The sequence below is a fragment of the Ascaphus truei genome, chromosome 1, assembly GCF_040206685.1.
Source record: "Ascaphus truei isolate aAscTru1 chromosome 1, aAscTru1.hap1, whole genome shotgun sequence".
NCBI lineage: Eukaryota > Metazoa > Chordata > Amphibia > Anura > Ascaphidae > Ascaphus > Ascaphus truei.
In genome coordinates this window covers 351,991,864-352,017,487 of record NC_134483.1, presented here as the reverse complement: position 1 = coordinate 352,017,487, position 25,624 = coordinate 351,991,864, and the positions used below count along the sequence as shown (strand labels likewise).

Sequence of the window (25,624 nt, the reverse complement as noted above, 5' to 3'; positions counted from 1 at the left end):
TTTAAGGCAAGCTTTAGAATATTTGTGGTCTCGTCTGTATATAGCTGTAGATGGGCTAAAGATACAGGTCTGTTGGTCTATTAGGATACAGTAGGTTAACTGTAGCAGCAACGTTATACTAACTCTCTTAGATATCAAAACTAGCTAGTAGTAAATATAAAATAGTAGCCAAAAGAATCCTATTTTATAGGGTTCTTGCCGCACATTCACAAAAAAGCATACTGATTAGCAATCTCTTTGCTAAACTGAGGAATGTAATTGCAAAAGAAATGACTCCTTTTTATGATTTTGAATTATTGAGCAAATATTGTACAGATGTAGCCAGACGAACTGTTTTTGGTGCCGCGATTTGCATTGCCCCTGTGCAGTTGGAGTGCGGACACATTGCGGCTACAATACTCACAGCCCCGAGGACAGTAAGTTTCTCAAGAGGATTAACTCTGCAGGGTTCCATGCTTCTGAATGGGACATCCTACAGGAAGAGAAAAATGATACTCACATTTAAGATGAGCTGTGCAGGTCCCTGTCTGCATCTCTCTTCCTGGATCCATGTCCCCGCTCACTGAAGATAAGCAGGACTAGTTCTTTCCCCTGGATGTAGATGTCCTCATATGGGGCTCTACATCATGAGGGGGAGGCTGTATGACCATATTTGGGCATTTACATTATCCAGTATCCAGGGGTACAGGAACCAATGTTTCCTGTCCTGTGCAGACTCTTGATGTCTTGCTGTCCTTGTGGACGTGGGGGGCTGTGTTCAGGCTGCGGGTGTCCATATTTTTCTCCGCAGCCACAAGGACAGTAAGTTTGGCTACATCTGTATGTGTACTACAACTTGAAAAATGTACACACATTACTTTTTTTCCACACTCTCAACTTGATTGCACAGAATTTTCTGAAATGCGATATTTCTATAAGGGAGATAATTTAACTTCAAATTGTTCAAACTGTTCTGTGGGGGCCCATACATGCCAAAACTCAAACAGTGTTTCCAGCAACAGATGAAACATCCATGTGGGTACAGTCAGTGCCTGCTTGTACTGTATATAAAAATAAAGAAATATAGTGCACAGCTAATAAACCATTTAACTACAACCCACTTATAGTGATATAGTGTGATAAATGAAAAGATAAATACAACCCTTACTTCTTAGGGTGTATAAACATACAAACTCTGTAAATACAGTGGCAGTTGCAGCTGTTAAAAGGTCAGGGTGGCTCAGCACCCCGACAGCACTACAGACAGAAAACACAAAAAAACCAGCGCAAACCGCATAGTGAAGTATATCAAATTATATTGTTCCATAAAAAAGGTAAGTATTAGGTGTACATTAAGTAAAGAGAACAAGCGCATTGAGTGCTAAAAGCACAGTGAGTTACCACTCAGCAACAGGCGTCAGGCAACCCTGGATATCGCAGCAACGGAGATTCATGAGGTCATCATCACATCCTCGGTACAGGATCCTGCAGGAATCGAGTCGTTCCGGTGGAGCTGTCTCTTTTGGAGGAAGATTCCTCCCAGTAGTGTCGGCAAGCGTGCTCTCGTCGGACTTCTGTGTCGCGTCCAAATGACGTCACAGCGACATATGTCAGGGTCCTTGTGGTACACGCTGAACGTGCAGGGAGTCCAGTACGTTACAGAGTCCCGGTGCACCCAATCAATGGGGATAAAAAGTCGCAGCACCAACAATTCAATATGCCACCAAGCAGTGTAGCACAAATAACAAGGGCTAAAATTGGACAATAAAATCAACTAATCCTACGTGTTTCGTAGCTTACGCTACTTCATCAGGGACTAGTTTGACAATGAATGCTGACTGCATTAAGTACACCTCCCTCCGTCCGTATTGGACAATAATTAGATGATAACTACCAATCGGACTGGTGTTAAAAAAGGGGGTGGAAGAGAGGAGGAGTTACCTAAGCAGACCAACAACTCACTGACAATCAAACACATTAAGCACATCATTTTATTGACATAAAAAGGTATAAGCCTAAAATGAAAAGAGAACAATGTTAATAACATAATATTAATCTATAAAACGGCAAAACTTATGTCACTTTGACGTCATTTGGACGTGACACGGAAGTCCGACGAGAGCACGCTTGCCGACACTACTGGGAGGAATCTTCCTCCAAAAGAGACAGCTCCACCGGAACAACTGGATTCCTGCAGGATCCTGTACCGAGGACGGGATGATGACCTCATGAATCTCAGTTGCTGCGAAATCCAGTGTTGCCTGATGCCTGTTGCTGAGTGGTCACTCGCTGTGCTTTTAGCACTCAATGCGCTTGTTCTGTTTACTTAATGTACGCCTAATACTTACCTTTTTTATGGAACAAAATAATTTGATATACTGCACAATGCGGTTTGCACTGTTTTTTTGTGTTTTCTGTTTGTACTGTATATACAGGTAGTCCTCGTTTTACAACGCTTCGTTTTACAACAAATGGCTTATCCAACACTATGCAATCCATACCTATGTTAATTTTTACAACGCCAAAACGGCTTATCCAACGCTCTTACGACGCTTTGCAAAGTTGTTTATGTGTATATAATATATATATTATACTATATAATATATTATATTTTTATATTATGTTATATTATATATATATAATACAGTATATGCACTATATAATTTATGTGTGTGCTGCATATCTTATTGTCTGCGTAAAATATTTTGTGTATTTTAGCATTAAAAGTGCCTTCAGGAACGGAACCTTTCATTTAAACGGTGTTCCTATGGGAAAACGTGTTTCTCTTTACAACATTTCGCTATCCAACGCCATTTTGAGTAACACATAGTGTCGGATAACCGAGGACTGCCTGTATGCTAATTATTTCATCTGTTATCCAAGGGTGGGAGGGCCCAAAAACATAATATTCCTTATTTTCTTTTTTACTTGGAAAAATATGTGTACAGTACATATACATTGTACAGAACAGTGACCGGTACTGCAGCATTTGAGTTTAGTGAGACAATATTTGCTGCATTGAAAATAACATGCTCAAGGCCACAAAGTGAATAGCCTCCTTAATGCATATCTGCAACATAACGTATTTGATTTAATTAAATGGTCCAGTAGTGTAGTCTCCATCACCAACTAGTAGCATCATTCTTTTTTCTTGTCCTGTCTTTCTTGGAAAAAACATCCTTTATGCACTCCTCCAGCATTCTTAATTTGATTGAATGGTTATAGCGGCCTCTATCTCCAAATAGAAGTCTTCTCCTGTCTTACTCATAGCTCTATCTCCTAACATAACGTTCTTAGTTTGACTGTTTGGTCATGTTAGCTTTATTTAAAAAGCACCATGTCACTTTATCTCCCTTTGCCTCAGGCACCAAACAGAATGTAAACTCTATGTGGAAGGGAATAATTGTGCTTGCAAAATGTACAGCGATGTGTACATTGATCAATTATATTATTATTATAAACCATCCTTCGTGCACTTTGCCTCCAAATAACATACTTGATTGAATAGTTTCCATCTCCAACTAGTAGCCTTCTTGTCCTGCCTTACTTGAAAACACATCCTTTATGCACTCAATGTAACAAAACATATTTGATTTAAAATGGTCTTCCTAGAAAAAAGTATCCATCTTCTAACTAGCCGGTCCTGGCTTTCTTTGACCTCATCCTGTTCTTTGCATTGTTATGGGCTTATCAGGGATGACAGCAGACTGACTTTGGATGCAGATATCTGTCTGCAGTGGTGCTGGCAGGGACTTGTTTTTTTTTTATAACAGACCTTCTCCTGGCCTCAAATTTAGGGTGAAGTCTCAAGGGTTCGGCAGCCTGCCAAACATTTACAGGTCATTTCAACTGTAGGTCAGGGACAGCTGTCTCCTAGCTTGCCCTCCTGGTTATTGTATGTAGTGAAAGCTGACCACTGTATTTATAGAACCTCCTAAGGACCACCCTTTCGCTACAATTACTAGAGGTTTCTATGGGGTGGAGCTAATATTAACCCATTCCCTTCTGACTGGGGGCCACACATGTTGGTATGGATCAGCACGTTTCTCTACTTCATGCCTCAGTTTCCATCCCTGAGTTAGTGTTAATGGTGCTTACCTGAAAAATGCACATGAAAAGATTTTGTGCCTTTGGCAAAGCCACTAGAGGACAGAATCTTAGTTATTAATTTACTGATTTACAAGGTATAAATACATACTGTATAACAGCGGTGCGCAAACTGGGGGTCGCGCCCCCCTGGGGGGGCGCAAGATTGTTTAGGGGGGGCGCAGGAAGCAGCGGCGATATTGCCAGTAGCAGAGGAAAAAAAGCCGTCTGCAGCTGCAATTTTTCTTTTGGCCATTAGGTGGCGCTGTGCTCCGCTGTGCTACAGTACACAGCAGCATTTCCTTGCTTCCTGTATCAGCGTGTGTGACATGGGGAGAAGGGGTGAGTGAGACTGGCACATGGGGGGTGAGTGAGACTGGCACATGGGGGGGTGAGTGAGACTGGCACATGGGGGGGGGAGTGAGACTGGGACATGGGGGGAGTGAGACTGGGACATGGGGGGGAGTGAGACTGGGACATGGGGGGGTGGGAGAGTGAGACTGGGACATGGGGGAGTGAGTGTGAGACTGTGGCATGGGGAGGGTGTGAGTGGCATGAGGGGGGTGAGAGTGTGAGATGGGGAGGAGGGTGAGAGTGAGTGTGACATGGGGAGGGGGGGTGAAAGAGCTACATGGGGATGGGGATGAGAGAGACACTGGCAGGAGGGAGAGAGACACACAATGGCTGGAGGGAGAGTGTGAGAGAGACACCGGGTGGAGGGAGAAACAATAGCTGGTTGGAGAGTGCAAGAGAGACACTGGAGGGAGGGAGAGGCAATGGCTGGAGGGAGAGGCAATGGCTGGAATGAGAGTGAGAGACAATGAAGGGAGGGAGACACTAGGGGGAGGGAGAAAGAGAGAGAGACACACGGGGAGGGAAAGAGAGTGGGGGAGACACTGAGGGGAGGGATAGAGAGGGACTGGAGGGGGAGTGAGAAATACAGGGAGTTGGAGAGATTGGAAGAGGAGTGTGAGACTGGAAGAGGGGAGAGAGTGAGAGACAATGGGTGGACGGAGAAAGAGACACACTGGCTGGAGGGAAAGAGAGTTGGGGGGATGGAGGGGGAGACACTGAGGGGAGGAATAGAAAGGGACTGGAGGGGGAGTGAGAAATACAGGGAGAGGGAGAGACTGGAAGAGGGGAGAGAGGTCCTGAGAGGTTCTAATGTGGCGGGAAGAGAGAGATTAATAATACAGCAGAAATGGGAACACTATTAGACAAATATTATAATATTTATTTTTAAGTTATGTAGTTTCAGCTATAAATACTTTTTTTGTCGACGCGTGGCGGGGCGTTACAAAGCTGGTTCGCCCTCAATGGCTGAACCAGCTCACGTGCACTGACGTCATGTGATTTTGATTACATAAGGCAGGGGGGGGCGAGAAATTTTATGGATTAAAAGGGGGGCTCGGCATAAAAAGTTTGCTCACCCCTGCTGTATAATACAGTCAATTGTGCTAAAGAGCTAAAATATTCTACAAAATAGCAAATTAGTATTCATTTTTAAACCTATATACATAGGTATTGTAGCCCCCCGCCACCCATACAGGTTTTAATTATGTATGTACACACAGGCGCTATTATGCCTGAGGTACTGAGAACTCATAAATATGAAGGTAGACATACAAAAAATAAACTGTTTTTGAAATATATGCACACTTATATTCATATTTATTGAATATTTATCTTTTTAGACTAACCAATCCTTCTCCAAATACTGCATCAGGAAGTGCATGAAAAGTCTGTATCAAGGCCAATGCCCTCTGTCTGGCACTCTGCCAAGCATTCAGTTTAGTCATTTTTGCCTTTTAGTTTTTATGACCCGTTTGCTTCTGCTAAATGAAAGAGCCAAGGACATTTACAATTACCTGCCTACTCTACAGATTATTAGTAGAAGAGAGAAAAATAAATGTCTGTAAGAGTACAGTTTGAGTATATCAAGCCGCACTATAAAGTCTATGAGGTGTGTGTGTGTGTGTGTGGGGGGGGGGTGTGCGTGCATGCGCACATGTGTGTGTTTGTGTGTGTATATAAATCATAAACTCTTAAATGACTTTTGACCAAAAGAACATTTTAACCTCCACCACTTGTCCATTTTCACTAATAAAAATACAATAAAAACACTTGGGTGGGTCGTGCTCATTTTAATATGGGATGCATGTTTTCTTCATAGAAACGTTGCCCCTTTTAGAAGTTTAGAAATGTCATTGATTATTGCAAAGTTAGACATATATTTTTGAAAAAACAGTACTGTGCAACATCTTACTGTTTCGGCTTTAACTCTAAACAAAACATGTGTTTTGATTTTGCAAAAACTCGTTTGGTATTGGTTTTTTATGTATTTTTTTTAAACATAGAAAAAAAATACATATTTTTAAATTTGGTTGAACTTTTTTTAACTGAACTTTTTACAAAAAATCACGTCTTTTTGGAAAAGTTCAACCATTTTTTAACAATAAATAGTTAAAACAACCACAGCACCAAAGAATAATTCAGAAAGTACGATTTTCTTGAGCTTTTGCTAAAATTTTACTCATATTTGAAAATTGTTTCTAAGTTCGAAGCGAATGTCAAATCTGCAGCGTTCGGATTTCTAACATGCAAACGTGCCCATTCCGTATACATAGTATACAGTACGTATATTATAGGAACTGCCGAAAATATAAAAATACCACTAAACTAATTCTTCTAACTTCTTATTCTCCTAAAATAGCATAAACCTAAGCTTAATGTTTAAAAAAAAAATGCTGAAAAAAGAGAAAGGGAAAAGACAGATCTACCGTACAGTATGCGGTTCTAGAATATGCTGAATCCACAATAATTAGAAATTAATTTCATAGTACTTCAGCCTTCAGCATTTCTGGGACTGCACTCCCTATGTCATAAATGATGTCACAAACTAAACAAGACGGCCCTCCTGTCTGAGCAATGGGTGTAGCCTTCCTTTAACTATTTGAGATGTTCTTTCATTGGTTGTTGGGGAAGAACTGATGGAGCCCATATCCTAATCTGCATGATAAGGGGTACAAAATCATAGTCAATTCATCTATTTACTAAAAGTTGAATTCACATATTTGCTTAAATACTGTAGATAAGATGCACAGCAATTCAGGAGTATTATAGAACATTATTTCTCTATCCAGTATCCGTATACTAGAATATACAGTAGCTGCATGGCTGAAAACACTGAAATCCAGATTAGTTTTCATTATTAATAGGAAAATATGTCTGCACACATGCATTCCTGCAGCTATCATGTGGTGATTTGTCATGTATTTAACGTTTATTAATATTCATTGACTTTGTGAGTCTATACAATATTAAAAAGTAAAAAAAATATATGCAACTATGCATTTTTGATTTATACTAGTGAAGTATATTCCATTTTTCTTTGTCATGTTAGAAACTATCCATTCTTTATGGTGACCTTTGCACAAGAGTCGGAATGCTCATTATGTTCAAAAGGACTAGATCACTTCGTTTACAAATCTATTAATGCATTTGTAAAGTACATAGTCTCAAAACTGTGATATTAGGTTAGCGTGCAGTAATACAATTCAGTTCACTAGTGGTAGCTCATTACAGACAATTGCTACATTTTAATGGGCAAGGTTCTAATTCGTAGCCTTATAACCAGTCTGTGTAAACTACTGTACTAATAATGATAAAATAATCTGCAAAGTCCCTATGATCATTAAAAAGGGGCACTAGGTGGTGCTGCTGTACAAACTCACTTAGCCTTAGTGCAACTAATGAAAGAAAACACACCCTTAATATTTTCCTGGTAATGTGTTTACACTTCTATTATTTCCTATACTAACCTTATTTCTGAAGATCTTTCTGGGTGGTTTTTTTTTCTCACTCCCTTACTGATAACTTTGATACACTTAAGAATCTCAGAATAGGGATGTTTTCCTTATCTGTTAATAACTAGTTTATTTAGTAAGGTATCGCCTAATACTGAAGTACTCATTTACTCTGCACTATCGCTACTTGACTAACATGGCTATTTCTATCTACTGTAGCTTTGAGGTGCAGTGCAGTTATAAGAACTCATAATATTAGTTGGTTTTGTTAGCACAATGAATTGTTGGATAGTTTTATAGAATGTGAATATTGTAAGCATACCCCAAAAAAACAGAGCATTACGCTCTACCACTCTCTAAAAACACTGATGAATATGCATACTGTACCCTCATAATGTAGTTTATGCGCACTCTGCATGATCTTCATCTTCATCCTTCTACACATATACAGTTCTAGTGTCTAGTCAATGAGCCATTATACAATGAAACCCTATGTCAGCTCCACTGCAATCTTGATGGAGTTTGGTATTCTCACTATTTGGGCTACAGTTGTAAATATGGGGCAGAGGCCCTGTATGGGATCATAAGACCCACAGATGCCGTGGCTAATGGCCCACAGTTACTTGGGATGGTGTCCCCCCATGACTTGCAAGAAAAAAGGAATAGAGAAAAAGCCACGAGGGGGTTGCCGGATACATGCTTTGGGGCTAGGTGTCCATGGTCACTTAGCCTGGGCTGCAACTAAGGGAGGGGCAGGGGGTAAGGCATTGTGGCTTCCCCACCCTCAACCTTTAATCTGGCCACAACCAGCAACACCCACTACTGGAAACCAGCATCTGTGGGGTACCTCACACTCTCTGCCACCATGCATTTCATCACTATCAGCCAGAGTAACAATACACACTGGAGAATTGGTTCAAACCCTTGGCCAACCCACCATAGCCAGGCACTAACTGGAGCATGCCAAGTAAAGCCAGCATGGCTGGCAGATTTGACCACGCAGTATAAGGCAGGATACAGAGAGACCAAACTGGCACATAGGAAAACAGTTCTAGAAGGAAATTGCAAGATAGATGGGCAGCAATCCCTCTCAATGTTGGGGACAGATGAACATGCCATTCCATTATATTTAGCTCATGAGGTAGAAAGTTCAAGTGAGATTGAAAATTGTAACAGTAACTCAGTCACAGGAGTTGTCTGATTGGGAGAAAGCCCTACTGTATCTTGAGAAAGATCCACACTAACACAGAAACTTTGACCCTTTGAATAAACATATTATTCTTCACACAAGACTGCTGGACACACGTTCATCTTTTGTTTCAGTACTATTCCTCTACACCATATGAGGATGTGCACCAATGGCATTTCTTCATCATGAGAATTGTGAGTGCTACTCAGTTTTCTATATATAGATTAATTAAGAAACAGTTCCAACCATTTAGCCAGAACATTATGTCATTACATAGCCAAAGCAAGAGGAATGCCCAGCCGTTGCTGAGTTAACAAGAGGTGGCAAGAGCAAGATACAGACGCTTGTGCCATTATCTCCTTATGCTCACATTTACAGAGTAGGACTAAGAAAGCCATATTCAGCTTAAAATATGTTGTAGTTTTTGAGCTAACAAGAATGGGCCGAAGACAAAAGAAAATACATGAGCTAGATCCGTGGCCGGCAGAGAAGGTTAAAATACATAAGAATATAAGCTATTGCCTGAGCATTTTCTTTAATTTTTGGAAGCAGTTTATTGGAAAAAACAACGTAAACAAGGGTAAATTTAACGAAGCTTATGGAATTAATTCACTTAACATGCAGAACACATGGAGGTTTCACTTGGCACAAGTATGATGTGAAGTTCAGGTAAAAAATGCAATGTAAACACCCAAAGTGGTATTGAAAGGCGCTTCCACAAAGTATAGTAAATAGTGAATAAGTGAGTATAGTAACGTAGATAAAGTGAATCAATGAGACAAGTAAAGTGATATATAATGTGAATCAATTAGCGCTTGGGCGATGGAAAATGCTCAAAAAAATCTCCTGTGGGGACTTGTTTCAAAAAGTCCCCCTCTATAAACTCTCCACAAATGCCAGAGAGAGCATGATCAACCCCAAAAAAGAAAGAAAAATATAGTGCACACAGATATATCAGGTTGACTTATTAGTGAAGTCTTGGTTCTTAATGGTATCCTACTTACAGTGTGTACATTTCAATAAAACCTATCCCAGAACTGTGGCAGTGATGTTTCTTCTTGTATTAATGTTGGGAGTGTACCCCAGGGTAAACGAATGAAAGAAATCATGGTGCAGATCAAACATATAAAGTTTATAAAAGAAGGCATGTGCTCAATATACATTCTGTTAATTAAGGCATTAATATAGTCTATCACGTGGGTCACAGCCTGGTAAACTGTATGTAAGGGGGTTTAATAGGAACTGCCAGGCCAGTCGAGACAGAAATACCACATCTATAAAGGCATGCACTTGCCAAAGAGGGAAAAGAGGAATGGGCAAAATGCATCCGTGGTACAGCTGGGCCTACTCAACCACAAGAAAGAGGTGGCAGCTCAAGAGGTACAAACCAGAGGCCTGGGCCTGCTCATCCACAAATAAAGTCTGACAGTAATGCCCAGGCACTAGCAAGGGATGTGCAGGTGCGCAAGGGTTTATCCCTTAGGACTACCCAGTTCAATGGTTGGTCAGTTTTGTCTTGGGTTATGGAAGTAAAGCTGGGACCTATTTATATTCAAAGATGTCCAGAGCAACATCCAATGTGACCAAAATACACAGTGATATACCTATATATCTCTTGAAAAAGGGTAATTTAGTTAACCCTTTGGCCAAAGCGTATAAGCCTGCGAGCCACTTTCAAGGCATTACCAGTTCACAACCAGCTGCATGAAAAAAACCCTGCTAACTTGGAAAGTGGGGAGGGGTGAGCTTTAAACCCTGGGTGGGAGGAGCCACTAACCTCCAAAACAGCTGAGACCAACTTAGCCATGCCCAGTAGCACTCCTTTTGACACACATATATATATATATATATATATATATATATATATATATATATATATATATATATATATATATATATATATATATATATATATATATATATATATATATAGTGGTAATTTTGTGGGGTTTCTGAGAGCTTGCTGGGTATCTATGTGTTTGTTAACTTTGTTCAGCTGGTCTCAGCTGTTTTGGAGGTTAGTGGCTCCTCCCACCCAGGGTTTAAAGCTTGCTCCTCCCCACTTTCCAAGTAAGCAGGTTTTCTTTTCATGCACCTGGTTGTGACAGGTTCAATGCCAGGACCATCCTTCCTCTAATTATAGAGGTAAATAAGGATTTTAATCAGTTAGTGTTAGTACCTGTGAACTGGTCATGTCTTGAAAGTGGCTCGCAGGCTTATACGTTTTGGCCAAAAGGTTAACTAAATGACCCTTTTTCTAGAGATATATAGGTATATCACTGTGTATTTTTGTCACATTGGATGTTGCTCTGGACTTCTTTGTTTCTTGTTTTATACAATTAGCCACACCCAGTAGCACACCTTTTGACACATATATATATATATTGTCGTAATTTGGGGGGGTTTCTGAGAGCTTGCTTTTTATCTGTGTGTTTGTTAACCTATTTATATTCCCATTAATCCTAGTCCTAACACATTCACTGCCAGATACAATGTGTTGCTTGCCTCTCTTTTCTCTCCAACTATAGGTTACGTCAGCGGTGCGCAAACTGAAGGGCGCGACTCCCAGGGGGGGCACGAGACTGCAGACGGGGGGGCGCGGGGTTTACAGAGGCCCGCGCGCTTCCCGAAGGCACTTAAATTAAGTGTCGGGGGAGCTGCAGGGCCTCTGTAAACCTAATTTACCGTGGCTCCGGCGGCTTCCTCCCTGCGTCGCCATGGCAACGCGGCGTCAAAATGACGCTGCGAGGTCATGTGACGTCACGTTGCTATGGCAACTTGACGTCATTATGCCGGTGTGCGGGTAAGTTGGGGTTGGGGGGGGGGGGGGCACGGGAGTGAGGGGACAGCCGGCAGGGGGGCGCAGGGAAAAAAGTTTGCGCCCCCCTGGGTTACGTAATAGCTGTACCTTTATTATACAGTATATTATTACATAAGCACAACGTGCTATAGACACTCTACAGTGTGTGATATTCATTTTTATGTCTATTGGGGAATTTTATCCAATAGATGTGTAAATCATACACTAGGTAACTAGAATTATCTGACTTTGGTTGTGTTGCAAATCAGCAATTAAGTAGCAAACGCATTACAAGTCACTGAAAAATATTACCTATGCTGACAAGTTGGCAAAATAGTGCAAATAATGTATTTCCCAGTGAAGCCCCATTTTCCATGGAACTTAGACAGAATCTTGTGAAGCTGTGAGAAAAGTTGATATTTTTTGGATTTCATGTGCAATGTGATAGATAGCAGCGGAGAATGGCTGTGTGTCACCAGAAGAATAGCTGTGTGCCATCAGTGAAGATCCATACCTGCCAATTTATCCAATTACATCCAGTACACTTTACTGCAGTTTTGGCTTTATATTCTTGTTTTCCTGTCCAAGTTAAGAGTTACAAATATAAGAGTGCCTTGAAATGGCAGTTAAAAGTAATGTCTGTCATTGTTTCTGCATTACTGCACTTGACAGTTATTTGTTATACTATAGCAAACGTAGCCTAGCAATAAAGTAGGCTAGTTTGTGCCTGCACACTGCTAACAGAAAGAACATTAATTGCTCAACTGTTTAACTCTTCTACTGTTTTTCTTCTGTACACCTTATTCACCTGCATCTTGAAGCTCCCTTCAGCCAATTGTTTAGCCTGCAATGTTCTAATTAGTTCTGTTCATTTTAGCACTTTCATGTGACTTGTTAGCACTATAAATGCACACTTGGCTTTGGAAAGCCTATGCAAGGGTTAGACTTTGCAGAAAAAGTGTTCATATTTTAATGTGGAATGATTTTTAAGTGTAGCTTGAGTTAAACAGGGAGTTCATCAGGCCGGAGTTGAACAATAAGAGGATGCCTGCACAAGTCATGCCTTTGGATGAAGAGAAAATCATGCATGGTACAGTGCAAAAGTAGTACAACCATTGCCCAGTCTGCCTTCACACTCTACATTACATACACTTTTCTTCCAGATACTCCTCTTATATACATGGCTTTCTGACGATTCTCTCACTGTTTATCCTACACTGTTTGAGATGAGTCGTTTTATTCAGTTGCAGTTTGGTTGAAGTACAGTTGGATTAAGTGTGGAGTCATAACCATAATGAGTTGAAACAATGGAGTTACATTTTAGAACCAAATTGTTAGCACTTTACACTCCATAGTTGCAGATGCACAGAGTTTTTAATGCCACTCAATGCAGATCTTGCCACATGTATGTGCACTTGGAGCAGCTATTTCATGCAGTATACCGCTATTGGAAGTGTGACAAGGTGAACTCTTTGGAGAATCAGATTGTTGATCTGAAGAGGCAACTTGCAACATTAATGGACATTGGTAATTTTGAAACAAGTTCATTGTTCACTGAGCAGGCCCTGACTGGGATTAATAGCGCAAAGGTTGGAGCTATGGTTGAGGAAGAGCCCGGTAGATGGGTAACAGTTAGCAGGGGGAAGAGGCAGGTCAGTTTTGAGTTGACACATCCCAATACATTTGCCAGAATGAGTGAAGATATTTCGAGCATCAGGGCTGGAATGGCAATGCTGGGGCAGACTGATTTGTCTAGTAGCCAAGGGGAATAGTCACTCCAGCAGAAAGGGGACTGAGAATAATCAGGAAACTAGGCAGGTTATGGTGGTAGGAGACTCAATCATTAGGAAGGTAGATAGGGCAATCTGTTGCCGTGACCCCATTTGTTGCCTCCTGAGTGCTCTGGTTCGGCACATTGTGTGGACAGGCAGGATGAGGGAGCGGGATACACAATATGCAAAACCGTAAAAACAGTATAAAGTGCAATAATGCTTAAAACAACAATTATGGATGATGCTATAATATCCAATGGTTATACTCACATAAGTGTGAGTACATTAGACAAATCACACTCAATAAACTGGTGTGCAGGAACAAGTGTAGTATATGGCAAATGGCCTCCTAGTTAAAATGCTGTGTGGGTGTACAACAGGAGGAGATAGGAGAACACCATAGCATAGACTGTATATAACAATAATTTAATAAATTGGGACCCTCCCAAATGTGCACTTACAAACATGTGCAGTAAAATAAGCAAAAAGCCAATAAACCGGAGCGACGACGTTCTCACCGCCCTTCTCCCACAATCGAGTCCACGCTGATTAGCACAGGTCGCTGCTTCCGAAAGCGGCCGCTGTAAACAGCAACTGGACTCCACTGGGCTTCCTCTTATTGCTGCTCCTTCTCCAACTATATTCTACGCGTTTCGCTAGACGCACTAGCTTCGTCAGGAATCCATGCTTTTTATTTTGCCAGGGGACCATCCGGAACGTGAGGGAGTGCCTCGGAGCAACTTCCATTGCTAATGGAACAGAAATCCTGCAGCTTGCTACCCCTGATGCGTTTAATGGCAGTGAAAAGGATTGCATGCTTTGAGTCTGTGTTTATAGATATGCTCCGTAAATTTGTTTATAGTTTGAACATTTTATTTTCGCAGAGTGGGTGCAAGTTGTTTGATTATTAATTCTTCACACCTGTGTGAACATGAAATCTGAATATATTTTTATTAGGGAGAATAAACAGTCTACAAAATGATTACTATGGAATGAAATATTTTTTTGTATTTCACAAAGCTTATACAGGCATACCCCAGTTTAAGGACACTCACTTTAAGTACACTCGCGAGTAAGGACATATCGCCCAATAGGCAAACGGCAGCTCACGCATGCGCCTGTCAGCACGTCCTGAACAGCAATACTGGCTCCCTACCCGTACCGAAGCTGTGCGCAAGTGGGGAGACTATAGAGCCTGTTACAAATGCGTTATTTATATCAGTTATGCACGTATATGAAGATTGCAGTACAGTGCATGCATCGATAAGTAGAAAAAAGGTAGTGCTTCACTTTAAGTACATTTTCGCTTTACATACATGCTCCGGTCCCATTGCGTACGTTAATGCGGGGTATGCCTGTACAAACCATTTGACTATATTCCATAAATAAAGAATACAAAAATGAATATGATTGATTTGTAGGATATTGTTTATCACAATGTTGAACTGTAAAGTACACTTTTAAAGCAACATTTTCAAACAACATTATTTATACTGGTTTAGAAAAGTTGTTTATTTTACTATACGGGATACGTTTCTTGGAACCTTCTTACAAACAGTATGATCTGTACATTTAATGTACAGATCATACTAAACTTTCATAATGGTAACAATAATGTCCTACACTTAGTAATATGATATTGCATATCAGCTGCAGCATTTCAAAGACTGCAGCACAAAGTCAGCAGGCGGCCATTATGTTAGGCACACAATCAGGAATTTACAGATTTATAACAGGAGCACCAAACGATTTTAGCTTACTCTAAGTAAGAATATAGAATTATACATTGTCATATACATATACATTACGTATAAAAATAAGAAAGAAATACAACCAAAAAACTGGGGGAATGAAGTATTGCTGCTTTTAATGTTAATTTAAATACGGGTTTTAAAGGAGCAATCCCAGTAAACTACATACAGTATCTGTCTTTACTGCAGTATCGCCTATAACAGGGGTTCGCAAACGTTCTGCCTTGCACCCCCTTGCCTGCTCTCCCCCACTGCTCGCTCCCCCCTTACCGAGTCTGAAGCGTCAAATAACGCAGCGGGGTCATGTGACGTCACATCACCCTGCCGGGTCAAATGACGCTGCGTTGCCAAGGCGACATGACAAAGTAACCATCAAACAAAATCTATCTTCCAAAAATAAGCAAATAAAATAATCTATAGCAACCAGCCTTTAACTAAACATTTGCAAAAATGAAATGTACATTAGCAACACATTTTTACACAAAGCAGCAAATTACAATTAAAAAAAAAACATCCAAACAAGGCAAGCCAACAAGTTTTTATTATACCTGTATGTATGTCTATAGTTTACAGACATAAATGCAGGTGCAATAAAAGAGCATTAAAAACAATTGAAACACATTAAAAATCAACATACAATACAACCACTGTCTTGTCCTGTACGTATGTATACCCATAGTGACATACATACATTCAGGCCAAATAAAGGGACATAAAAAAAAATGGACGTCAGGAAAAAAATGCCAAAAAAACTGTAAAATACAAATAAAATACATTTTATTTTTTTACTTACCATTAGATGAACCACTCACAGCAATCAAGGGGAACCGGAAGCATTTGAATAGCTAATTCAACAACAGGAACCAGGTAACCATAAAATAAAAAAACCATTACAAACCACAAGTGTCTGTATCTTCTTTTTTCTATTTGTAATCCATAGTGGTGGTCTTCTCTGTCTTCTTCCGGGGTCTTCTTATCTTCATCCGCCACGCCCTGGTCTTTTTTCTTCATAGGAGGTCTTTCCTCCTCGGCGTCTAGCCTCAAAATGAGACAACATAGGCTTTTATAGGCCTATGACGTCACATTTTCGTCATATGGTTCTCACGGTCCTGATTGGGCCGTGAAAACCATGTGTTTTGGCCGACAAAAAAAATGATGACGTCATTTAAAGGCAATGAAAGCACAGCCAATCAGAATGGCTGTGCTTCAATTGCCTTTAAGATGACATCATGAAAAGAAAGATGGCCGGCCTCACATGGTACGGTAGCCAATCAGAGAGTGGGGAATACATCCCAACTCTGATTGGCTCAAGTACCATGTGAAAGGCTTTCAATAACGTCACATCTGTTCTCCCCAAAGCCTCTGTCACATGGTCTACTTGAGCCAATCAGAGTTGGGATGGAGTTCCCACGCTCTGATTGGCTACCCTACCATGTGAGGCCATCCATATTTCTTTTCATGACGTAATCTTAAAGGCAATTGAAGCACAGCCATTCTGATTGGCTGTGCTTTCATTGCCTTTAAATGACGTCATCATTTTTTTTTTGTCGGCCAAAACACATGGTTTTTACAGCCCAATCAGGACCGTGAGAACCATATGACGAAAATGTGACGTCATAGGACTATAAAAGCCTATGTCGTCTCATTTTGAGGCTAGACGCTGGGGAGGAAAGACCTCCTATGAAGAAAGAAGACCAGGGCGTGGTGGATGAAGATAAGAAGACCCCGGAAGAAGACAGAAGAAGACAGAGAAGACCCCCACTATGGATTACAAATAGAAAAAAGAAGATACAGACACTTGTGGATTGTAATGTTTTTTTTATTTTATGGTTACCTGGTTCCTGTTGTTGGATTAGCTGTTTCAGTGCTTCCGGTTCCCCTTTATTGCTGTGAGTGGTTCATCTAATGGTAAGTAAAAAAATTAAATGTATTTTAATTTTATTTTACAGGTTTCTTGGAATTTTTTTCCTGAATGTCCCTTTATTTGGCCTGAATGTATGTATATCACTATGGGTATACATACGTACAGGACAAATCAGTGGTTGTATTGTATGTTGATTTTTAATGTGATTCAATTGTTTTTCCTGCTCTTTTATTGCACCTGTATTTATGTCTGTAAACTATAGATGGACATACATACAGGTATAACAAAAACTTGTTGGCTTGCCTTGTTTGGATGTTTATTGGAATTGCAATTTGCTGCTTTGTGTAAAAATGTGTTGCTAATGTACATTTCATTTGTGCAAATGTTTAGTTTAAGGCTGGTTGCTATAGATTATTGTATTGTCTTATTTTTGGAAGATAGATTTATTTTGATGGTTACTTTGACATAGATTATTTTTCACAATGGTTTGCTTGTAGGATTTGAAGTGTGTAATTGATTTGGATTTTAATTGATTGGTGATTGGATTAATTGATGGTAATTTAATTGTGTTGATGCTTTGTTTTTCTTTAATGATTGTATTTGTATCTTGTTTGGATTAGTTTATTTGATTTGGAGCATTGGTTGGCATAGTATACATGATGCAAAGATTAATTGTACCACCATCCGGTTTTTCTCTAGACTCTTGGGGCAGTCCCAGGCTCCGTTGGTAAGGGAGCAACGTCACAGCAGATTCCCAGGGCTGGTAACACCATCCGGTTAGACTGCAGACTTTTGGGGCAGTCCCAGGCTCCGTTGGCAGTGGAGCAGAGTCCCAGCAAATTCACAAGGCAGGTGTGCTGTATAATAGTCCAAGAAAGAGGTCCCGTAATAGTGGTGCCTGTAGCATTCGCGTCTGGATCAATACGCTCCAGCGCTTCGTGTAGACTCCAATGTCTGTGCGTCTGACGTCACGACGCTCCCTGACGCGTTTCGTCAGTCACGGCTAACTTTCTCAAAGGGATAACGTGAGAGGGGGAGGTCCGGTATTATATATACACAACCTCATGATGGTAATTGAAAGAAGTAACCTCCCCTACTCAGCTGCAATCATTTTTTATGCTGCTACACACTTATACATACCCATTTAAACATAATACAAATAATTAACCCTAAAAGGATTGGAGGAGATAGTTGGAGGAAGAGCAAAATTTAAAAACATACACTCTAATGTTCATAAAGACAGAAAAGAACCGAGAAAATCTTAAGGGATCATACCAAATTGAAAGTAAAAATGAAAATAAAAATAAAAATGAATATAAAATTAAAATAAAAGCATTCAGCCTGCATGTGCTTCAAAACCTGGTTGACCAATAGTATATGAATTATTATATGGGAATATGTTATAATTATCCACTGGGTGCATCAGTTAATTGATACTTGAGCACACCTAGTATATAGAGAGGAATGACTCACATACAGGCTAATACTATACAAAAAACTGAAAAACAAGAGATACATAACATCATATATATTATATAAATAAAATGCAGTAGTGTGTACATATACAGACATACACAATAAAGTACAAATATTACCCTTAACGGGTTTGTAGATAATTTAAAATTGAATATAGACAATATCTCATGTGATCCTATCAGGAAAAAACTGATCAGATTGGGGATATTTTGAACCATCAGTCTGGAGTCTGTATGCCACAAACAAGGCCAGGACCCGGGGAACTAATTAATTGTGAGAGCATATTTTGATTAATTGTATTGTTAAGTTATGTGAAAAATTTTTTTTATATTATATAAAATATATAAAAAGGTATGTATGTGAAAAAGATATATAGTGTATGTGTAAAAGGAAACTTTACCATTTATCTCATTCGCCAATGTTTACTACCCGGGCCCTAAATGGCCAAACTGAATTAAGTGCCTATACAAGTGAATATTAATTTTAATTTTAATTTAATTTTAATTTAAATTTATATGAAGGCTATACAATAATTGTAATAGTGTATGTGAAGATAGATACCTAATACCATATATTAAACCCTAGGATGATCCTATTTCTAATTAAACCACATAATTGTGCAAATAAAAATTTATAAATACATCCATTATTCAGACGGGGGGAAATGATGGATTGGGGGTGGGGGGGAAAGTGGGGGGTGGGAGGGGGAGTTGAGGGGATGGGGGGGGGGAAGGGGAGGAGGGGGAGGGGGGGGGGGGGAAAGGGGGTGAGGGGGGAGGGGGAAGGGGGGGTTTGGAGGAAAGGGAGGGAGGGGGGGAAGGTGAATCTCTTGTTTTTCAGTTTTTTGTATAGTATTAGCCTGTATGTGAGTCATTCCTCTCTATAGGCGGGAAAAAAAGGGAGAATAAACTCCTGAGTTCCAATGCTACACAATCATATATAATAATGATAAGCAATCTCTGTCCAGGTGTAACTAGGAGTGGAGTCTCCAGCAGGTATAAATTAGGAAAAGTATAAAATAAAGTAGGGGTGGATGATGGATATGAAACAAACCAGTCGGGGGTTAATTAAGCAAATGTGGACAAGGGGTACAGGAAAATGTGACCACCGTAACAAGTGCTGTAACCCTTGAAATGTCCCAATAATGCTAACCTTACCCGACTGGTATCCGGAACAACCCCTGAAGACAAACAGTATGCTGGAATGGTGACCCGTATTGAACCATGCACGGCTGTCGGGTGCACGATACTGTGAATCCCACGTGTGTGGCGTTCTTGCCTGACACTCCGGTGTAAGGTGTCGCTGCACCGCTAGCTGGCTTGCAAGCCTTCCCCTTCCGCTCACCGATGTAGGTGGAATGGGAGCTGCGTGTCTGTACCAGCCGCGTCGAACTGGGGACCCACGTGATGGTGCGTCAGCACGCACGGATGGTCCTCGAGCCGCAACCAGACGGCAATCAGCTGTGTGAAGACCGGGGAGCCTGTGTGCGATGCCCTGCAGCGTGTGTCAGCTGGACGCCGCCTCCTCCGTAGGATAGGGAGAATACCTGCTGCAGTTGGAGACTCCTTGTGTGCTCCGTTCGTGAAACGTGGCATAGGAGGTAGAAGAGGAAAAACGGTCACTACTTCCCAGTGAACCAAACAAGTAGTTTGTTGAATAAAAAGTTCTTTATTTCAAAAGGCTGAGCATCATGCAAACACTCTGACGCGTTTCATCCCTTAGAAGGGACTTTTTCAAAGAGTATTTTGTCTCCAATGCCAGACACATATATATACAGACAAACAACATCTGATTGGACCATTCTTAAACTAGACACAGCAGATAGCAATCATAGTTAAATAGTGACTCAGATGTATAACATATATTAACCTCAGCTAGTCTGATGGGAAACAAACAGGCATAATCATACTAATAAACAGTGTATATACAAAAAAACAATGTGAATTTAAAAACAAGAACATGATGTCAAGCAAAAATGACTAAAAAGTAATGAATAACTATCATGGACAAATGTATAGCAGATATTAATAAACATATAAATCATGATCATACTTATAAACTAGATAATATAATATGATTTGTTTATATAGAGAAATCATTACACATGTTAGATGAACTAAGAAACAAAAATAATCTCAATCAAGTATAACAAATATGAAAAATATATACAAATAATTAATCTAAAAGAAAGTGTTTTAATTCCCAGTCTGAATTCATTCCAAATGGATGGAGAGTATCGAGCATATATATCCAGTACATTTCTCTTTTGTTTAGCCTGTTCTCCCTATTGCCCCCTCTTGGATGATGGGGTATACATTCGATGGCTGAAAAGGAAAAATTACCAATGCCCCCCATTGGGCATTGGGAGAAATGCCTGGATACCGGATGGTTCAAATCCTGTTTTTTTATTAAACGTGTATGTTCAGCTATACGAAGTCTCAATGCTCTAATCGTGCGGCCCACATATCTCTATACTAGGTGTGCTCAAGTATCAATTAACTGATGCACCCTGTGGATAATTATAACATATTCCCATATAATAATTCATATACTATTGGTCAACCAGGTTTTGAAGCACATGCAGGCTGAATGCTTTTATTTTAATTTTATATTCATTTTTATTTTTATTTTCATTTTTACTTTCAATTTGGTATGATCCCTTAAGATTTTCTCGGTTCTTTTCTGTCTTTATGAACATTAGAGTGTATGTTTTTAAATTTTGCTCTTCCTCCAACTATCTCCTCCAATCCTTTTAGGGTTAATTATTTGTATTATGTTTAAATGGGTATGTATAAGTGTGTAGCAGCATAAAAAACGATTGCAGCTGAGTAGGGGAGGTTACTTCTTTCAATTACCATCATGAGGTTGTGTATATATAATACCGGACCTCCCCCTCTCACGTTATCCCTTTGAGAAAGTTAGCCGTGACTGACGAAACGCGTCAGGGAGCGTCGTGACGTCAGACGCACAGACATTGGAGTCTACACGAAGCGCTGGAGCGTATTGATCCAGGCGCGAGTGCTATAGGCACCACTATTACGGGACCTCTTTCTTGGACTATTGTACAGCACACCTGCCTTGTGAATTTGCTGGGACTCTGCTCCACTGCCAACGGAGCCTGGGACGGCCCCAAAAGTCTGCAGTCTAACCGGATGGTGTTACCAGCCCTGGGAATCTGCTGTGACGTTGCTCCCTTACCAACGGAGCCTGGGACTGCCCCAAGAGTCTAGAGAAAAACCGGATGGTGGTGATTATTATATATCACATATGCTTGATTTTATTTGCATTTTTGTAAGTGCGTTTTTTACCCCCCTCTCTCCCCCCTCCCCCTCATTAAATACTTTTATACGCTATGGGCGTGCGCTCTCTCCTCTTTTTTCCTTTTTAGATATCTTGTGGACGTGGTTGGTCCATATTGAGAGCTGCCGGAGACCCTGCATACCAGCACCTATACCATTCATTGGACTATTTGAGGACTGGTTTATCCTTTTTTTGCTTTTTTATATATACTATTGTTCATGTTTTTGTGGGCCTGATACTATTATAGGACCACAATACCAAATACCATATATGTGTATATATTGCCTATATAATTAAGATATTCTTCTATATTCACATTGTATTGTTATAGCATATATATATATATATTTATTGTATATGTTCTTTAGAGGCGCAGCTTTTTTCTTTGTTGTTTATATATATATATATATATATATATATATATATAAAATATATATATATATATATATATATATACATACATGATGAAGCCACTGTACAAATAAATGGGTGAAGGGTGGGTATCGGGTCAGGGTGGCTTAACCCCTTAATGACTGTAGCGGTTAATAACCGCTAATGTCTTTAAGGGGTTAAGGGACATTAGTTTTGCTTTTTTTCTTATTGTGTATATTTTTCAGCACCCCAGGATATGGACGGGGAGGAAGATGTGGATGGCCTTCATCGTGGGTGCCAGACAAGGGTGAGTACAAAATGTATTTAATGTTTTTATTGTGATTAGTGTATATTTAATGGGCAAATGCATTATTATTCATATGTGGATAATAGTAATTTTGCCCATTAATGTAGTGTATGTGTTAGGGGACGGGAGTATTTTTTTACAGTATTGTTTAATTTTTGGGGGCACACCATTGGTACCGCAGGCCCGCGGACGTCCGCGGGGACCCCCGGATGCCCCCGGACATTCCCCCGGACACCCCTGGTCACCTCCGCAGACCTGTTGTATGGATGGTGTGCCAGCAAAAAGGTAAACAAAGAAATTTTTTCTAAGTCCAGCTTCTTTAGCGCCTGCCTTTAGCTGGCGCGTTTGTTTGGCGCGTTTTTAAAGGCCGATTCACTTAGCACTGCTTAGTGAATCGGTAGTACTGGCAAAAATCAGCGCAATAGGCTGATCGTGCGCATTTTGCTCCGAGGGCAAAAAAAAGCCCTTTTAAGACCGATAAAGCGCAGTTATCACTGCTTAGTGAATCGCACTGCAGCCTTATCGGGCTTAAAGGGTACTCTTAAAGCCACTTAACGGAGCTTAGTGAATCGGCCCCAATGTCTGTAAAGTGCCTTATGGTAGAAGACTGAAAGGTGTTTTCTGGCAAAATACTGCTTAGTAAATATGGGTTATAATCTGTAAATCCAAATAAAAGTTATCATCTACTACTAAAATGCTTTTTGCACAATTAACAACTGAAAGCTGCAGTTCAGTTTTTTTTTGTTTTTTTTTTAAATTTATTTTTTTACTTCAATAGTTTCATGTGGGCAATCTCTAATTACCTAAAGAACTGTATAGCTGCCGGTCAATTCGTTCTCCATGTATTCATAGGTGAAATTTGGTGACATAATTAGAGCTGGCATATGTTTTTCTTTGCTTCTGTCACTCAGTGGAAGCTCATGAATATTCATGAGCAATCCTGCACTGACACGTGCTAGAGGGAGGGCAGGGCTGACAAAGGGGTGTGCCTGGGTTTGTGACAGGCCATGAAGGGGCAGTGCCTTAGCAAATGCTTGTTAAAATAGAATACAAGAAAATTGGTCTTTCAAAGTTGTTTTTTTAAAAACAGAAAATGCTAAAAGTATTTTTTCTTACTACAGAACTGATTTATTAAAAAAAAAAAACACATGCAGGATATTGCTTGAACTGCAGCTTGAAGTACCTTGCCAGCAAAGTCTGATTCTTGGATCAGAGCAATAAACTCTGGTTTAATTAGCATCCTTAGATAGGGATGGAATGAGAAAATCACGAAGCTCTAACTTTGAGGAAAACAGCATATTGCAGTAAGGCAGTGGTTCTCAACTACAACAGGTCAGGTTTTATAGATGTACAGAGATAAACTGTACTTGGGGGCTGGGGTGTTCTTGAGGGCAGTAGTTGGGAATCGCTGCAGTAATAACATTCATCACAACTTTTTAGGATAAACATATGGGAATCATGGATATGCAAGAATGCCAAGGATTGGGTTTGATGTTTCATAAGATAAGAGAATAGGAAGACTAGGTGGGCCAAATGATTCCTCATATGAAATAGAATACGTGTGTTTTTAAAACAAAAGATAGCAATGGTTAGATATTTATTTGGTGAAGTGTTATACATTTGAACTGTATGCATATTTACATAAATTCATGTGAGATACAAAAATATGTAATTGTAAAAGGAATTCTGTAAGATACAGGATTGTGCATGAATCTTCAACCAGGTGAACCTCCAAGTTGTATTACCTCTCCTAATGTTTGCATGACTGCTAGAAGTTGTAGCTGGTGGGTTTTGTCTAGTAGGATAACTTATTATCTTTAGGGCTGGTTCCAACCTTGCTGTCAGTAGTTTATTGAGTTATTTGATTGAAACAATCGAATATAATGTAATTTAAAATAGATAGCAATGTATTTAGTGAAGTTATATACATTTATTTTGCCTGTATGTGTACATACATAAATCATACACCTTTGTGCAATTTTCTAACACCTGAGTGAAAATGATCAAGGAATATTATTTAATCACATTCGGATATGGCCTGCTATGACCCATGTGGCAGTGACCACAATTCCCCCCCCCCCCCCCCGTGCTGAAGTTATGCACATACAGTATTACTACACATTATTTCAATGAAGTTAAAAAGTTGTTAACGTGCAAGTTTTAAAAAAAAGTCTAAAATGTGTGAGTCAATTTAAAAACATATATTTGCACTAAACCCTAAAGAAAGTTTATGCCAAAAATCCATATGCGACACAAAAATATGCAATTGTAAAATGATAAGATACATGATTATGTGAGAATCTTTATTCCGGTGAAAGGTTTGCGAACGTGCTTCTTTACCAGAATAGAACATTTTTATTATAGTACCTGTCTTGTTGCTGGCATGAGTGCTAGAATTAGCCGGTGGTTCCTGTGCAGTAGAACTACCAGTACTACCATTAGAGCTTGCTTCAAACATGCTGTCAGTATTTGTTTGATTTTCCAAACCTACAAGAAAAGATAGCAGAGGTTAGCAATTAATTTTTTTGAAATTGTATCCATTTTAACTCCTGATTTTGAAGCCTGCTTTTATTGCTTTATCGTCAATCTTCATCAGCCATACATGAAAGTGTCTCGGAAGCGCTGAACGTATACTATAAATATCCAGTAATGCATAGTTTAAATACTACCCTTTCTCGGTATTATAGTATAAAATGAAACATTTAGGGCCATATGTACTAAGGGGGGGGGGGCAAGGATAATTGATGCGAATATAGAGCCTCTCATTATCAATTGACAACCCTGCCTTCACGTGGCGCCCCTCGCTTCTAACAAAATGGGCTCTGTCGACCCTTGGGCCTAGCGTCCCTTTGGGTATATTCAGCTAACGACGTCCATGGATCTTTTTAGAGTGAAGTTTTCCGTGGAAGTCGCCTATACCCA

The 25,624-nt window shown here is 40.0% G+C and overlaps 1 protein-coding gene across 2 annotated transcripts in view; it reads right to left on the bottom strand.

The window, feature by feature from the left end:
* The window catches only part of EMCN (endomucin), a 131,520-nt gene that overhangs the window by 63,074 nt on the left and 42,822 nt on the right, over window positions 1-25,624 (bottom strand). For both annotated transcript variants that reach the window (XM_075609167.1, XM_075609177.1), the window contains exon 4: window positions 25,070-25,189. In XM_075609167.1, coding sequence (XP_075465282.1) covers window positions 25,070-25,189 — 120 coding nt within the window. The remainder of the gene's footprint in view (window positions 1-25,069; window positions 25,190-25,624) is intronic.